At 38.7% G+C, this 17,520-nt stretch overlaps 1 protein-coding gene across 1 annotated transcript in view; it reads right to left on the bottom strand.

The window, feature by feature from the left end:
- Nucleotides 1–197: 197 nt before the first annotated feature.
- Nucleotides 198–17,520, bottom strand: part of LOC108915456 (fatty acid synthase) — a 33,787-nt gene continuing 16,464 nt past the window's right edge. The window contains exons 16-30 of the mRNA XM_023455590.1: nucleotides 5,227–5,493; nucleotides 4,768–5,164; nucleotides 4,094–4,702; nucleotides 3,908–4,038; nucleotides 3,557–3,713; nucleotides 3,327–3,492; nucleotides 2,792–3,272; nucleotides 2,541–2,696; nucleotides 2,233–2,484; nucleotides 2,023–2,176; nucleotides 1,748–1,949; nucleotides 1,501–1,651; nucleotides 1,138–1,450; nucleotides 772–1,032; nucleotides 198–697 (exon numbers count right to left, since the gene is read on the bottom strand). Of these exons, the coding sequence (XP_023311358.1) occupies nucleotides 341–697; nucleotides 772–1,032; nucleotides 1,138–1,450; nucleotides 1,501–1,651; nucleotides 1,748–1,949; nucleotides 2,023–2,176; nucleotides 2,233–2,484; nucleotides 2,541–2,696; nucleotides 2,792–3,272; nucleotides 3,327–3,492; nucleotides 3,557–3,713; nucleotides 3,908–4,038; nucleotides 4,094–4,702; nucleotides 4,768–5,164; nucleotides 5,227–5,493 (4,054 nt within the window). The 3' untranslated portion in view covers nucleotides 198–340. The remainder of the gene's footprint in view (nucleotides 698–771; nucleotides 1,033–1,137; nucleotides 1,451–1,500; nucleotides 1,652–1,747; nucleotides 1,950–2,022; nucleotides 2,177–2,232; nucleotides 2,485–2,540; nucleotides 2,697–2,791; nucleotides 3,273–3,326; nucleotides 3,493–3,556; nucleotides 3,714–3,907; nucleotides 4,039–4,093; nucleotides 4,703–4,767; nucleotides 5,165–5,226; nucleotides 5,494–17,520) is intronic.

Genomic DNA, 17,520 nt, shown 5'->3' on the forward strand with positions numbered 1-17,520 from the left:
GTTAAGTTGGTCGCTATAAGCTACTCCCTACGTCCAATGTGTCAGAGCCAACTTCGACCACGTTTTTATTTGAATGCTCGTTATTTTTAATTTAAATCTCCAATTTTTCTCATTATTGGTCGTGCAATATGCTGCAGCTATAAAAAAATTAGCTACAATTACTACGCACACACTAAAGGCAAAAAAAATAAGAAACAATTATTTTACTTTTTATTACAATTTTTTAAAAATGAATTTATTAACAAAATTACAAAACATCGTTCTCTATTTGCGAATATCGCCATTAAAGGCCTCGACTAAAGCTATGTTGTAGCAAAGTAAAATGAAATAAAAACAGAGGTTAACAAGAAGTCGTTCCCTTTATGTCTTCATTGATGGCTTCAGCTAAGGCTTCGTCTTCCAGGAAAGTAAAATGGTTGCCGTCGAACACCTTGACGTCTACAGGTTTTGTAAATATCTTCGACAATCCGTAATCTTCTTCGAGGTCTTGTGCAGTGGCTTGCTTGGGTTTGTACAACCTTATATCGGACTCTAATTTGCTAAAGGATGGACTATAGACCATTAATGCTTTGAGACGCCAGTAGAGATTGTTAGAAACGGTCCTGAAATAGTTTCTTTCATAAGGGAGGCCGTCTTTGGCCAGATCCATCCCTAAAGTCACTCTTTCATCCCAAGAACCGCATTTGAGTATCGCATCCTATAAGAAGTTCACATATTATTTTAACGTTAAGTAAAACTCAAGATTGTTAAAGGTAATACCCTTGAACTTACTTTGTGCTCTAGAACTAGATTAGGTGATATGTATGTAGACAACAGATGGCAGGAGAGGGTGGTTTGGAAATATTCCTCCGATGTTACGTCGAAATGCTCCAACATCTTCTCCATCACTGTCGGAGCACCGTCTAGACAGACTATTGTGCCTTGGTAGCCCCTAGATTCTAAAATATGGACCACTTCCAGAGCTACCAGGGAACCATACGAGTAGGCCAGGAAGTGGAACGGCTCGGTTTTTGACAAGTGTTCTTCCACCGTCTACAATAAGGATTAAAGTGTACATTGAACGGTTTTTAAGATGCATAAAAATATGGATAAGCGTTTTGAGCTATATTTACTCACTGAGATACTCTGAGAACTCACCGGTATCAAAGACTCCGCTATTTCAACTATGGACATTGCTTGATTGCCATAAGTAAGTTGTAACCCAATAGCGTGTGCACTGATTTTACCCGCCAGGTTGTCGAAGACCCTAGCGAATCCTTCTATTCCTGGAAAGAAAAGTACCTTTGGAGCCACAGTTTCTTCCTTAATTTTAGATCTAAGCCGAAGATATGGAACGGTACTCTCTGCCTCGTCACCGACAAGTCTAAAGACTGTCTCCATTTCAGTTTTCCCTTCTGTCGCCTCTCCATTTTGATTAATTTCATTCTTCTCTTCTTGAATCTCTTTCAGCCTGAACAATTAAAATGTCAGAAGTAAGAAATTCGTGTACTAGGGACTTACCTCGCCAGTGTCATCGTTCGTATGTCTTTTGGGGTGAGGTACACTTCGAACTCTCTCTCTAGGGTTTGTTTGATTTCGACACCTGACATCGAGTCCATTCCGAGTTCCGCTAAAGTCGAGTGGAGACTGACCGACTTGATATCACTGACACCTGTACAAAAAAAGTACATTACCTACTTAATATCACCGCTAATATTTATAGGCGAAGTTAAGAAAAGATTATCTTTTTATTTGTGGATGACTGTACCTAAAATATTTAGAACGGCATCAACGATGTTATCGGATGCGTTCGCCCCTCGTTTTTCAGCCACGACTATGCTCGATACGATTGTTGCGTCCTTCTGTTTGAGGAGAGTATCCATTACTTGAAGACACCTGGAAATTTTCTGCTGCAAAGTCCCACCTATTTCGATTTTTGCGTCGCCCAGCATCTCCGCAACCAGACCGACCTTAAAACACGAGAAAAATACGTGATTTGCATAAATAGATGTTTGTTTTAAATTAGTTATTGATGCTTCTAACCTCCCCTACTGCACCCCATTCGATAGCGAGGGCCGGGTAACCGCTTTGCCTCCTCCTTTCACAAACCCTCTCCATCACAGAGTTAGCCATTCCGTAATTCGTTTGCCCCGCGTTGCCTCGTCCGCAGGAAACAGAAGAGAATACCACAAAATGACTGCAAACGATCTTAGTAAAAATGGTTTCTATTAATCAAGCCGAAATATTTATCACCTTAGTTCGGGGCACATTTCCCTGGTTAGTTCGTCCAGGTATTCCGTGGCGGTAGCTTTAGGGGCGAAAGACGTCACGAAAGCTTCCGGGGATTGATTTTCGAAAAGGGAATCCTCAAGCACCACAGCCAAATTGAAGATGGCGTCGATAGGGCCTAACTCTAAGGATTCACGGATGAGCTGGTAGCATCCGTCTTTTGTTGTAATGGGTGTAGTGGATATTTTTACTAAAGCTCCGTAGGACCTCCATAATCTAAGAAAGTGTGTTACTAAAACTTTTGGAAATTTCTCCAAAGTGAGTCAGCTTACCTGATCCTCATATTCTGGTAGCCGCTGTTAATTCCTTTTCGGGACGAAAGCACCAGCTTTCTCGCTCCTCTGACCACCAACCAGTCCGCTAATTCCAGTCCAAATCCTCCCAAACCACCAATAATCACATAGGTCTTGTCTGGTTCGGCCAAAAACCTAGAATCAACAATAATTGTTAATTAATAAATTATTTCCTTTAGTCATTGGTAAAAATAAATAGTGTGCAGTATTTCATTTGTATGTAACCTTACTTGGGTAAGCCGAAAAATTTTTGTACAGAGGGCGGCGTTACAAGCTGCTGCTCGGGCTCCCGTATCTTGATCAGAACTTTTCCCATGTGCTTGCCTGTAGTCATGAATCTAAAGGCTTCCTCAACGTCATCATAATTAAAAACAGTTCTACTTAATGGTTGCATGGCTCCGCTTTTCAAAAACTTTGTAAATATGCTCATAAGCTGCATTTTCCTCCATGGAATGTCCCGGGAAAGCTGATCCAACATAACCCCCTGAAAACTAGCTTCCTTCTGGAACAGAAGTAGACTAAGTTCGTTGTTATTCGCCATGTCGTATTTTCCTATCTCTATCAACCTGCCTCCTTTGGCAAGACACCTGACGGACGCTACGAGCTTATCTTCAGCCAGAGAGTTCAGCACAATGTCCACTCCTCTACCGTTTGTTTCTCGGTATATCATCTGCTCAAACGTCTCGTCGCGGGAATTGCCGATATGACGATCTGAAATCAATTGAAAGTCTTGTTATTCCTTCCAGTTGCTACAAACGCGTCTACCTTCAAGGACGGGGAAAACTCTCTTGAGGAATTCCCGTTTCTCTGGAGTTCCCACGGTGGTAAACACTTTACATCCGAAATACAAAGAGAATCGTATGGCGGCTTGACCGACAGCTCCAGTGCCCGAATGAATTAAAATAGTTTCACCTCTTTTCAGTTGTCCACGCTAAAGAGAAAGTTATGGAATATACGTATTTAGAAAAATCAGTTATTTTTCTGTAGGATCTTACAATTGGTAAGGCGTACACAACTGTTCCATACACAACTGGAACAGTAGCTGCTTCTTCCAAACTCCAAGAGTCTGGGACTTCGGAATACAAGGAGAAATCACCAAGCACTAAAGTGGATAGTGCTCCAAAGGTCATCATACCCATTACTCTACGCCCTCTAGAGAAATATAGAACCGTTAATAAATATACCAATACACCTAATAAAGTTTTATATTGCTGGTAATACCACGATATAAAAACTTAAAGATTATAAGACGAATCATTTTGAAAAACAAGGAAGCTAGTAATTCAACTGTATTTTAATTATGAAATATTTTTGATCGAGAAATAACTTTCTAGTGAACGTTTTACTTGCTGTCTCTTCCAGAGAATTCGAATCCCTGAACGCACTCCTGCTCCAGCCTGTTTTGGGTTATGGCGTCGACAGTAAGTTTACCGCTAGCCGTCATGACGTCTCTGAAATTTAACGCAGCATAGTACACCTACAAACAACGAGAATTAACGACTTTAATTTGGTTTCTAGTGAAATTTACTAACGTATATTAATTTATTTTCAGACGACACCGACGTCTGATGGCAAAGGGGCCCTTCGAACCATCTAAGGCTGGATAGGTCTCCAGGAACCGTCAGATTCACAAAACAGTGCTCGCTTTCTACAAGGTTTTGTTTATCCAACAACAGATGCCTATAGGTGCCCCACTTGTTGTTTTTGTACACATTGACGGCCATATTTTTCTTCAGTTGATCGACAAATAAAGAATGTGTCGGTTGAAATTTTGTTATGTCGTCCATCAAAAACACACCTCTGACGTGTCTGCTATCTGGTTCTCTTCTTAGGCAATTCAAGAGGCCTAATATTCCGTTGCTGGGTTCTTTTTCTGCGTAAAGTACCACGTCGCCTTTTGTCTTTAAGGTGCCTTGGAGTTTGTGTATCCAAGAGAAGCTGTCAGAGGAAGCAATCTTGATGTAACTTGGTTCTTTAACGTTTGCTTTCTTCTGAAGAAGTAACAATGTTTCTGTTGGCGTTTTGTGCACTGTCAGAACAGTTATTTCTGGACATTTTATCAAAGAATCGTCACAATCCAGGTGTTCGCGGGATATGATAAACCCGTTTTCTTTCAGAGCCATAAATGCTTCATCCAAAATCTAAAAAAATCAAAACACTTCACGTTCAAGCATAACATTGAGAAGAATGATTTAAAATTACATACACTTTGTCTTTTTAAAATATTTGAAGCAATTACAATCAAACAGTCCGTCTCGCCACTTAATTTTCTATTTTCAACTTCCACAGAGACATCTAAGGGGGTTTTGCTTAATATTTTAAGGAAAGGTTGTACTAAAGGCTGATCTCTCAGTACCATCTCGACAATAGGCATTAGAGGTGGGGCGTCTTTGGGAGTCAATTCATTTATAAGTTCCATGGCCTTAACTTGATACATCAAGGTGTTTTCCAAGACTATCTGGATATTAACCCTTACAGACTCATGTAAACCCAATTCTGTGTCGTTTGGTACGAACGTATATTTCTCCAGAACTGGTATACCCAGATCTTTCCTTCGCGGTATCGACTTGGCAAGTAAACCAGATATGGTTATCCCTCCCGACCTAAAATTGCCTCAGATGAATAGTAATGACGTTATTATCAAAACTGATTCGTGTTAGCTCACCTGATAATTCCAGTTGCTTGGTCGCAATAAACAGGAAGGAGAGGAGTTTCATTATCAGCGGTTACGTCGCGTTTGATCGTATCGAGATGATCTTTAGCCGATATCGTCAAGTTAGAAATAAATATTGGTACGTACAATAACCTGCTGTCTATCTGCAGAATCTTAAGCTGAAGCATGTTGTCAAGGAAACTAACCCAATTGTCCTCCCATCTTAGAAATGCTTTGGAAGCATCTACGTTAGTTTCTTCAATTCCACGAAACGCTCCCCTGAATTCACATTAATTAACTTTTAAATCTATATGTACATCTAAAATACTGTTTTTTAACTTGTATTTTTAACCAATTTGAAAAAAAAAAATGTTTCGACAGGATGATTTGCATTTATATTTTNACGGTGGTAAACACTTTACATCCGAAATACAAAGAGAATCGTATGGCGGCTTGACCGACAGCTCCAGTGCCCGAATGAATTAAAATAGTTTCACCTCTTTTCAGTTGTCCACGCTAAAGAGAAAGTTATGAAATATACGTATTTAGAAAAATCAGTTATTTTTCTGTAGGATCTTACAATTGGTAGGGCGTACACAACTGTTCCATACACAACTGGCACAGTAGCTGCTTCTTCCAAAGTCCAAGAGTCAGGGACTTCGGAATACAAGGAGAAATCACCAAGCACTAAAGTGGATAGTGCTCCAAAGGTCATCATACCCATTACTCTACGCCCTCTAGAGAAATATAGAACCGTTAATAAACATACCAATACACCTAATAAACTTTTATATTATTAGCATTGCTGGTAATACCACGATATAAAAACTTAAAGATTATAAGACGAATCATTTTGAAAAACAAGGAAGCTTAGTAATTCAACTGTATTTTAATTATGAAATATTTTTGATCGAGAAATAACTTTTTAGTGAACGTTTTACTTGCTGTCTCTTCCAGAGAATTCGAATCCCTGAACGCACTCCTGCTCCAGCCTGTTTTGGGTTATGGCGTCGACAGTGAGTTTACCGCTAGCCGTCATGACGTCTCTGAAATTTAACGCAGCATAGTATACCTAGAAACATAAATAATTAACGACTTTAATTTAGTCTTAGCGATGTATACCAACATATACTAATTTCGTTTCGGATGGTACCGACATCTGATGGCAAAGAGGCCCTTCGAACCATCTAAGGCTGGATAAGTCTCCAGGAACCATCAGATTCACAAAACAGTGCTCGCTTTCGACAAGGTTTTGTTCGTCCAACAACAAATGCCTGTAGGTGCCCCACCGGTTGTTTTTGTACACATTGACGGCCATATTTTTCTTCAGTTGATGGACAAATAAGGAGTGTGCCGGTCGAAATTCTGTTACGTCGTCCATCAAAAACACGCCTCTGACGTGTCTGCTGCCTGGTTCTCTTCTTAGGCAATTCACGAGGCCTAATATTCCGTTGCTGGGTTCTTTTTCTGCGTAAAGTACCACGTCGCCTTTTTTCTTTAAGGTGCCTTGGAGTTTGGGTATCCAAGAGAAGCTGTCAGAGGAAGCAACCTTGATGTAACTTGGTTCTTTAACGTTGGCCTTCTTCTGAAGAAGTAACAATGTTTCTGTTGGTGTTTTGTGCACTGTCAGAACGGTTATTTCTGTACATTTTATCAAAGAATCGTCATAATCCAGGTGTTCGCGGGATATGATAAACCCGTTTTCTTTCAGAGCCGTAAATGCTTCATCCAAAATCTAAAAAAATCAAAACACTTCCCGGTCAAGCATAATATTGAGAAGAATGATTTAAAATTACGTACACTTTGTCTTTTTAAAATATTTGACGCAATTACAATCAAACAGTCCGTCTCGCCACCTAATTTTCTATTTTCAACTTCCACAGAGACATCTAAGGGGGTTTTGCTTAATATTTTAAGGAAAGGCTGTACCAAAGGCTGATCTCCCAGTACCAACTCGACAACAGGCATTAAAGGTGGCGCGTCATCGGGAGTCAACTCATTTATAAGTTCCACGGCCTTAACTTGATACGTCGAGGCGTTTTCCAAGACTATCTGGATATTAACCCTTACAGACTCGTGTAAACCCAATTCTGTGTCGTTTGGTACGAACGTATATTTCTCAAGAACTGGTATACCCAGATCTTTCCTTCGCGGTATCGACTTGGCAAGTAAACCCGATATGGTTATCCCTCCCGACCTAAAATTGCCTCAGATGAATAGTAATGACGTTATTATCAAAACTGATTCGTGTTAACTCACCTGATAATTCCAGTTGCTTTGTCGCAATGAACAGGAAGGAGGGGGGGTTCATCGCTAGTTTTGAAGTGGCGTTTTATCATATCCACGTGATCTTTAGCCAATATTGTCATGTTGGAAATGAATATCGGTACGTACAACAGTCTGCTGTCCAGTTGCAGGATCCTCTGTTGAAGCATGTTATCAAGGAATGCAACCCAGTTTTCCTCCCATCTTATAAGCGCTTGTGACGCGTCTTCGTTGGTCTCTTGGATTCCACAGAAAGCTCCTCTACGAATACACATTGATATTACCAAACGAAATTTTACAGAAATAAAAATAAACGGTAAAGTTATGTTAAGGATAACAAATGTAACGTTAGGTACTAACTCATAGTTATATCCTCGTAATCGCAACTCCTTGTAGATGTCTTTATTTTTCATTGGAAAAGCGGAGTCGCGCGGCAATAGAGATTCATCGAATTCCTGTACTGGACGACGACACCCCTCACTATCAAACATAGAAATCCTTCCCTTAACAAGTACCGATTCCCCTTCGGCGATCTCAAAATTCCCAGTGCCCGAGTGAATCGCTACTTCTAGAATGAAGTCGTTCTTTTTCGGTATTGTCATAGCCCTTATGAACTTGCAGTTCTCAAACACTACCTGCATGTCGTCGACGAGGATTCTACGGGTAAGCGCAAAAGCGTCCCATACGACGTATAAGTATCCCGTGGCCGGGAATAAATTTCTCCCTAGAACAAACGTATGTTTCGTTTACTTTTCTATTATATTAAATCGCTTACCATTTATGACATGGCCGGAGATGTACTTCCATTCGTGATCGACGGTTTGAATCCTGTAACGCTTTACTCCAAGCTTTGACTGCCGCATAAGTTCCGTTCTAAAATCTGGTATGAATCTGTCCCTGTTGTGGAGCCACTTGACGTACGGGGAAATCATTTTGGTGCCTCTGCTTACTGGGAATTGTATGGGCGGATACAATTTGCTGATTTGTGGATTATAACCCGATTCGTATAACCTGGAATAGCAAGTATTACGCTTACTTTACAGTAAAGATTATTTTCACTGTACCTTCCAAGACAGTCGATGAGCTCAACGAGATAATCCTCCCTTTCGCTGTCAAAGAGTGAAACTAGGGACAAGTTGTCGGAGGTATCCAGTGGTCCGCTACCGATTCGAAAAATGACCGAATCTAAATCCACAGCTTCGGTGCCTTGGAATTGGTTGTGATTTAAAGAGTTTACATAATGTCTAGCCCATTCTTGGGTTTCACCAGAATGATTTTTAACGGATTTGCGGCCTTCCAAAGCGTTCGACAAATTTTGGATTAGATCGTTCTCTACGACAGAATTACGTTAGAGGGCAACATCAGTAATTCATCATGACTTACTTAACGCTGGTGAGTCCAAATACATTTTTAACTCCTCTAAATTATCCCAATTATTTTTCACATCGCCGTTAACCTAAACTGAAATATTTTAGAATCGAGTAGGTAACAATGTACACGTCACTTACCTGCAAAATATTCGGTTTTTCGTTATTGTTGTTATTGTTGTTTACAGCCGTTTTCATAACAAAAGCACAGTTAATTGTTTCATCCAAAGTTAAGAGGCCATTGCAGTATGAAGAAAGTAAGCCGCCGAAAGAATACCCCAGGTACCCTTTTGGTTTTATATACAGTGAATTCAAAATGTCCATCACACCAAGGTGTACCACAATGCTACCTAGTACTTGAATATTGCGTCTTTCTGGAACCTTGTTGTTAATAAATATGTCACAGATGTCTACTCCCTTGCTCTGTAAGTTTTTTTGTAGCCTAAAAGAAAAATTATGGGTACTTCCATTGATAATTTCCAGACATTGGTGTACCTACCTTTGGACGAAAGCAGAAAATACAGGCAAATCCATCAGTTGGCTCCCAATGTTGCACCAATCACTTAATTCTCCAAAAGCAAAATACAGAGGTTTACATTGACCAGGAGAATACTTCACAGATCTATTAATCTCTCCAGTTTTCCTTAATACAGAGTATCCTCTGTATAAATGATTCGTTACATTCTTTCTAGAAGTAACAAAAAATAGAGTTGTAAAATATCAAGTTGCAATCCACTGTGTTTGTTAGAAACAATGTAATACCTAAAACCTTCGTGCAACAGTCCCACAAGTTCAGCATCGAGCTCACTGGAAGAAACCGCGTCCAATAACGACTTCACGGCTTGAGGTGTTCTTCCACTCACACAAACCAGCCTTGGAAGGTCATCTTTCGGTAACCCTTTGTTAATTTTTTCTTTCGTATTCCACTTGAGCAATACGTGACAGTTACCACCACCAAATCCGAAATTATTAACACCTGAATTAAATATTCGTAAATGTAGCCCACTTAGAAACCAACCGATGAAAAATGTGTTACCTATTAATCCCCTGTCGTCTTCAAAGTGCTTTTTATCTACAACGACCTTCATCCTACCCTCTATAATTCCGCGTATCTCCTTTCTAGGGGTGGTAAAATGAATATTTGGCGGCATGTAACCGGTTTCCATAGCTATTACACACTGCAAGAACACTATTAATTGACTTGGAAAAGTTTATCATTAGTCAAAGACTCTTAACGTTGGTGTAATCGGAACCAACCTTTGTGATGGAACAAACGCCCGACGCCGGTTCTGAATGGCCAATGTTGGACTTAACTGAACCGATCAAAAGAGGTTGTTTCCGACCTCTCGTAAAAACCGTGTCGATGGCCAAACACTCCTCGGGATCTCCAACCAAGGTACCTGAGAAGACATTGATGTTACGTTTACAGTTAAATATCTTTTTTCATAAGTTGCTTGCCTGTTCCGTGAGCTTCCAGGTAGCTCAAACTGAACTTATCGACACCGCACTCGTCATAAAATTCAGTCAACAGGTCTATTTGCGCAGCTGCCGAAGGAAACGTTATGCCTTGTTCCTTATATCCGTCGCAGTTCGTTTTAACGTGAATCAATTGGGCGTACACTCTTTTAGCATATTTTGACTTTTGCAAAATTATAGACCCGACAGCTTCTGACCTGGCATAGCCGTTGCCTTGAGCGTCAAAGCATTTGCAGCATCCGTCTTGACTTAAGACTCCCAACCTTAAGAATAAGACTGAGTTTATTAAAAGATACGTTTGGTAGAGACAGTTAGAGATTACCTAGAAAATTGCATCGTTAGACAAGGGTGCAGGCAAAGATTTGCCCCAACCACGATTGCAGCGTCGATTTCTCCTAACCGAATTGACCTGTACGCGTGGTCTAGAGCGTACAGAGAGCTGCTGCAAGCCGTGTCTGTCGTATATGAAGGTGCTTTCAATTTCAAGAAGTAACTAACCCGATGTGCCATCATGGACCTCTCTGATCTGCAATCGCGATATTTTTTAAAAGTTCATTTGGTTTAGGATTTCTTGACGTTTCGAGAAGCATTTCACATTATTCAGAAGAAATTCTAAAACTGCAGTAGATTGTCACTGCGATATATCTTCGCGATATATCGCAGTATATATATTCGATATATATTCGAAACGCCAGTCTGAAAAATAAATACTTTCAAGAATCTTACCCAGTCATCGCATAACTTTGGGTCTCTAAGGTATCCCAAAACCGTATTTTATCATTTTCGCTGAAGCAAGTTCCGACGAAAACGCCAGTTCTAGTACCTTCAAGATCCGAAGGGTGTACTCCTGCGTCAAAGAGAGCTTCAATTGTTTTCTCGTGAAGCAGCCTACTCATCGCATCGAGAGACTGAGATTGTCTTTCATGTACACCTAAAATGGAAGAAAGCGATAACTTATTCGGATATTGAGGTAGTAAATGTATGTTATAAATTATAAAACGATGTCGTCATTAAAAATAATTTGGTGACTTACTTAAAAAAATTTGTCTGCTCACTTTAGCGAATTTAACAAGAATATATCTGTTTAATAATATAAAAAAGTACCATTCTAAACTCAAAGTAATGTCACAAAATGTCGATCAACTTTTGAAAGGTAACGTTAATATCTCAACACAATATTTACGTACCGAAGAATCCCGCGTCGTATTTGTCGATTTCGGGAATAGTCCCGGAACACGATGGCATCTCGGGATGGTTATAGTCCCATCTTTTATTGGGCGACACCATATTCGCTTTGTTAAATAAATTCTCTTTAAATTCGTGGATGTCCATGGAATTTGGAAAAGCACCAGACAAACCTATTAGAAATAATTTTAACGAAACAACAGCGGAATTGATGAGGATATGTTACGTACCTGTTATAACAATGTCTTCCCCTGGTATAGGTTTTGCCATCATTTTTCCCCCTTTCATATTATAATTCAAGATACTTTCTTTCTCATCGCTAGCAGTAGTGCTTTCTTGTGACGAGTCCATTTCGAATCTGATAAAACAGCAAATTCAGCAAAAATGCCACAAAAATAAGAAATAATATATTTTATTTAAATAAAAAACAACAGATCAACTTATAGAAATTGACATTGAAACCTTAATGTAGTTTTTACGTTTCTGTATAGAATTTAGGATACAAATTTGAACCTTACATCCTTACAATATCAAATCATCTTAAAAACGATACGATTGTACTTACCTCAGTTACTAAACCCAATGTTGTGTACTAAAACATAAATATGGGTAGTGTTACGTCAAATTAGGGATTCGAGTGGTATTTATAGTTTACGATCGCGAGGGGGCATAATTTTTCCGTGAATTTATTATTATTACCAAAACACAATTAAAATTTGAAATTTTGTGATTTGAAAACAATTGCACAGGTTATTGACTTTAAATGTCACCTTCCTTTGAATTTTTAATTTTTTGAGTTAAAAATGTAATCATGAACAAGTTTTATTTAAGGTAAACATGGTGTTCCTAAAAACCACAGTGAATCAAACCCAAGAAAGGGTATATTTAAATATTTTTTTTAGATAGAAAGAAAATTATAATCAATCTAGTCTTGTTCAACTCTTTGGCAGTCGTTTCATTTTTGTTTGTTAATATTTATTAATTCCAAACTAGCAGTAGGTAGCCTGATGAAGCAATTCCAAATAAAATAAGGAAACAAAAAATCCCTTTGTAGTAGTTGTTTTTTATGTTATTAATCTTTATTAAGGGTGATAATAGATACTTTTTTGAATGGTTGCACTACTTAACAATGTCAATATATCAGGTATGTGTTTTGTATTAATTCAATTTCTCAAAATTATTTGAAAGAACATCAAGGAACTTCATTTGATTGTAATTCACATCCTAAAAACGGTTTTCATGAATTATGAAGTCCTCTAGATGCTAAACTAAGGATCAATAAACGATTATTCTACGTCAATTAATCTCAAACGTTATAGACGTATATTCCGGACACCGTGTATATCTGTACACGATTTATCATTATTTTATAAGGTTTGTTAATTGAAACATAATTACCGACAAATAAAAATTACTACTGTATATCTCACGATTACTTGCCTTGACCTTTTTCGCTACTGTCAGACAGTACATCCTTAGACAGAATAATTTTCACTTTGTAGTGAATGTACCTAACTCATTATTATGCATTTCTTTTGTTCTAAAATATAACCGGGTAAACATATGTAGTTAATTTGTATATAAATGCTGATTTAATGCCTACATAACAATAATTTTGAAAGTGTAATTTATGATTTTTGATGGGTTCAATTTCCTTATAGGAATTTATTTGGCAATAAACAAGACAATAGACAATAAAATTGAAATTTTTTTAGCAAAATATTTAGATTTAATATTTTTTATTACTATTAGCAATACTAATAAGAAATAATAAAACATTTAATAAATTCATATTATTTTTTTATTAGGCAAAATTTTTTAAATTAACGATTAAAAAATATTGTTGGATATTTTGTGCTGTACTGACTTAAATGTTATGACGTTCATAGCCGTACTCAGAAAATAATTTACAACAAGGTAAAAACCTTTTTAAACGATTACAATAGTAATATCATCTAATTCAGAATTAAAATTAACTTTAGATTTTGTCATAAAAATAGCAGCGACCTATTTAAAAAAATTAACTTGATGATGACCCCTCGAAGAGAAAACGTCGGATTGCAAAAATGTTGTCGCCATTGGATAGAGCGAAAAAAGTGACAATGGAAATATGCAATTTATTTCAAAATTCGTTTACAAATAAAGCCAGAAGAAAAATTAAACGATTATGCGAAATTTCGGGTTTTTCCGGATATCTCCGGAACTACCCGGAATTTTAAAACTTTCTAAACGGCATATTGTTAGGTATAAAAAACACAACTTTTTTCTAATTTAATAATTAGGCAAAAAATTCAAGACACCTTTATTGTAAAATGTTGAGCAGGTCCGATAATAATCAAAATTTTAAAAAATCCATTGGCGTTCTACATTTTATGACGAAAACGTCGACTGATTCACGCCTAACTACGCCACTGGCGCATAAAAATTGACATGACATGACATGTTTACACGAACTTTTTTTCTGTAAACACCATAAAAAATTGTGATCTGGACAATAAAAGTCTGAAATAATCTTGCTATTCATTTCCAAAATTTATTAATACTAAAATTATTTTATAACAAAGTAAAATTAAATAAATACAGAGATTAACAAGAAATCGTTCCCCTTATGCGAATGTCTTCATTGATGGCTTCAGCTAAGGCTTCGTCCTCCAGGAAAGTAAAATGGTTGCCGTCGAACACCTTGACGTCTACCGGTCCTGTAAATATCTTCGACAATCCGTAATCCTCTTCGAGACCTTGTGCGCTCCTTTGTTTCGGTTTGTATAATTTTACATTCGATTCCAATTTGCTAAAAGAGGGGCTGTAGCCCACCAACGCCCTCATACGCCAGTACAGATTATAAGATATCGTTCTGAAATATTGCGAGTTTTCAGCTAGACTGCCTTTGACCAGTTCTATTCCTAAATTCACCCTCTCATCCCAAGAACTGCATTTAAATATAGCTTCCTGTAAGAAATGAATATTATTTCAGTCGAGACATCGAACGATGTCAATTTTTTTTGTGTAAATAAAACGTTATTCTATTATTTTTTAATAATTGTTTGTTTTTATCTTGCGGTTGTTCAATATTTTTAACTATTTGTGATGTACTTCTAATACAATATCTATAAAAAAAAGTATTGGATATTGAAATGCGAATATTAATTTATATACTTACTCTGTGTTCTGAAATTACTTTGGGCGGCAGGTACATGGAAAGCAGAAAGCAAGCAAAACTAGTCTGGAAAGATTGCTCCGAAGCTATATCGATGTGTAGCAATAATTTCTGCATTATAGAAGGGGCGCCATCTAGACAGATCATTGTCCCGGTGTAGCCTTTGGATTCCAAAATACGGACGACTTCCAGACCTACTAGGGAACCGTACGAGTAAGCTAGGATAGTGAACGGCTCAGTTTTTGACAAGTGCTCTTCCACGGTCTGCAATAAGGGAGAGGGTGTATAAGTTTGGAGATAAAAAAAGGAGCATTCGCGGAAAACTCACCGGCACCAGAGACGCAGCCATCTCGACTATAGTTAACGCTGTATCGCCATAAGTAAACTGTAATCCTATACAGTGCGCCCTGATTTTAGCTGCCACAGATTGAAATACTTTAGCAAAGCCTTCTATTCCCGGAAACAGCAGTACCTTTGGGGCTACGTCTTCGTCTTCTATTTTCGATTGTAATCGAATGCAAGGAACAGTACTCTGTGATTCGTCGCCGATGACTCTAATGATTATTTCAAATCCAAGGTTATCGTCAGCAGTTTCCTCTTTCTGGGTTATTCCGTGCTCTTCCTGGACGTCTCTCAACCTAGGCAAGAAGACTTAAAAAATTTAAACTTAAATAGAAAAAAACCTACTTTGACAGTGTCATCGTTCGTATGTCTTTTGCGGTAAGGAACACTTCGAACTCTCTCTCTAGGGTTTGTTTGATTTCGACACCTGACATCGAGTCCATTCCCAGTTCCGCTAAAGTCGAGTGGAGACTGACCGACTTGATATCACTGACACCTGTACAAAAAAAGTACATTACCTACTTAATATCACCGCTAATATTTATAGGCAAAGTTAAGAAAAGATTATCTTTTTATTTGTAGATGACTGTACCTAAAATATTTAGAACGGCATCAACGATGCTATCGGATGCGTTCGCCCCTCGTTTTTCAGCCACGACTATGCTCGATACGATTGTTGCGTCCTTCTGTTTGAGGAGAGTATCCATTACTTGAAGACACCTGGAAATTTTCTGCTGCAAAGTCCCACCTATTTCGATTTTTGCGTCGCCCAGCATCTCCGCAACAAGACCGACCTTAAAACACGAGAAAAATAAATGATTTGCATAAATAGATGTTTGTTTTAAATTAGTTATTGATGCTTCTAACCTCCCCTACTGCACCCCATTCGATAGCGAGGGCCGGGTAACCGCTTTGCCTCCTCCTTTCACAAACCCTCTCCATCACAGAGTTAGCCATTCCGTAATTCGTTTGCCCCGCGTTGCCTCGTCCGCAGGAAACAGAAGAGAATACCACAAAATGACTGCAAACGATCTTAGTAAAAATGGTTTCTATTAATCGAGCCGAAATATTTATCACCTTAGTTCGGGGCACATTTCCCTGGTTAGTTCGTCCAGGTATTCCGTGGCGGTAGCTTTAGGGGCGAAAGACGTCACGAAAGCTTCCGGGGATTGATTTTCGAAAAGGGAATCCTCGAGCACCACAGCCAAATTGAAGATGGCGTCGATAGGGCCTAACTCTAAGGATTCACGGATGAGCTGGTAGCATCCGTCTTTTGTTGTAATGGGAGCGGTGGATATTTTTACTAAAGCTCCGTAGGACCTCCATACTCTAAAAAAGTGTGTTACTAAAACTTTTGCAAACTTTTCCAAAATGAGTCAGTTTACCTAATCCTCATATTCTGGTAGCCGCTGTTAATTCCTTTTCGGGACGAAAGCACCAGCTTTCTCGCTCCTCTGACCACCAACCAGTCCGCTAATTCCAGTCCAAATCCTCCCAAACCACCAATAATCACGTAGGTCTTGTCTGGTTCGGCCAAAAACCTAGAATCAACAATAATTGTTAATTAATAAATTATTTCCTTTAGTCATTGGTAAAAATAAATAGTGTGCAGTATTTCATTTGTATGTAACCTTACTTGGGTAAGCCGAAAAATTTTTGTACAGAGGGCGGCGTTACAAGCTGCTGCTCGGGCTCCCGTATCTTGATCAGAACTTTTCCCATGTGCTTGCCTGTAGTCATGAATCTAAAGGCTTCCTCAACGTCATCATAATTAAAAACAGTTCTACTTAATGGTTGCATGGCTCCGCTTTTCAAAAACTTTGTAAATATGCTCATAAGCTGCATTTTCCTCCATGGAATGTCCCGGGAAAGCTGATCCAACATAACCCCCTGAAAACTAGCTTCCTTCTGGAACAGAAGTAGACTAAGTTCGTTGTTATTCGCCATGTCGTATTTTCCTATCTCTATCAACCTGCCTCCTTTGGCAAGACACCTGACGGACGCTACGAGCTTATCTTCAGCCAGAGAGTTCAGCACAATGTCCACTCCTCTACCGTTTGTTTCTCGGTATATCATCTGCTCAAACGTCTCGTCGCGGGAATTGCCGATATGACGATCTGAAATCAATTGAAAGTCTTGTTATTCCTTCCAGTTGCTACAAACGCTTCTACCTTCAAGGACGGGGAAAGTTCTCTTGAGGTATTCCCGTTTCTGTGGAGTTCCCACGGTGGTAAACACTTTACATCCGAAATACAAAGAGAATCGTATGGCGGCTTGACCGACAGCTCCAGTGCCCGAATGAATTAAAATAGTTTCACCTCTTTTCAGTTGTCCACGCTAAAGAGAAAGTTATGAAATATACGTATTTAGAAAAATCAGTTATTTTTTTGTAGGATCTTACAATTGGTAAGGCATACACAACTGTTCCATACACAACTGGCACAGTAGCTGCTTCTTCCAAAGTCCAAGAATCAGGGACGGAAAACAAGCAGTAATCGGCAAGCACTAAAGTGG

Source organism: Anoplophora glabripennis, unplaced genomic scaffold (assembly GCF_000390285.2).
Source record: "Anoplophora glabripennis isolate ALB-LARVAE unplaced genomic scaffold, Agla_2.0 scaffold791, whole genome shotgun sequence".
NCBI classification, from domain to species: Eukaryota; Metazoa; Arthropoda; class Insecta; order Coleoptera; family Cerambycidae; genus Anoplophora; species Anoplophora glabripennis.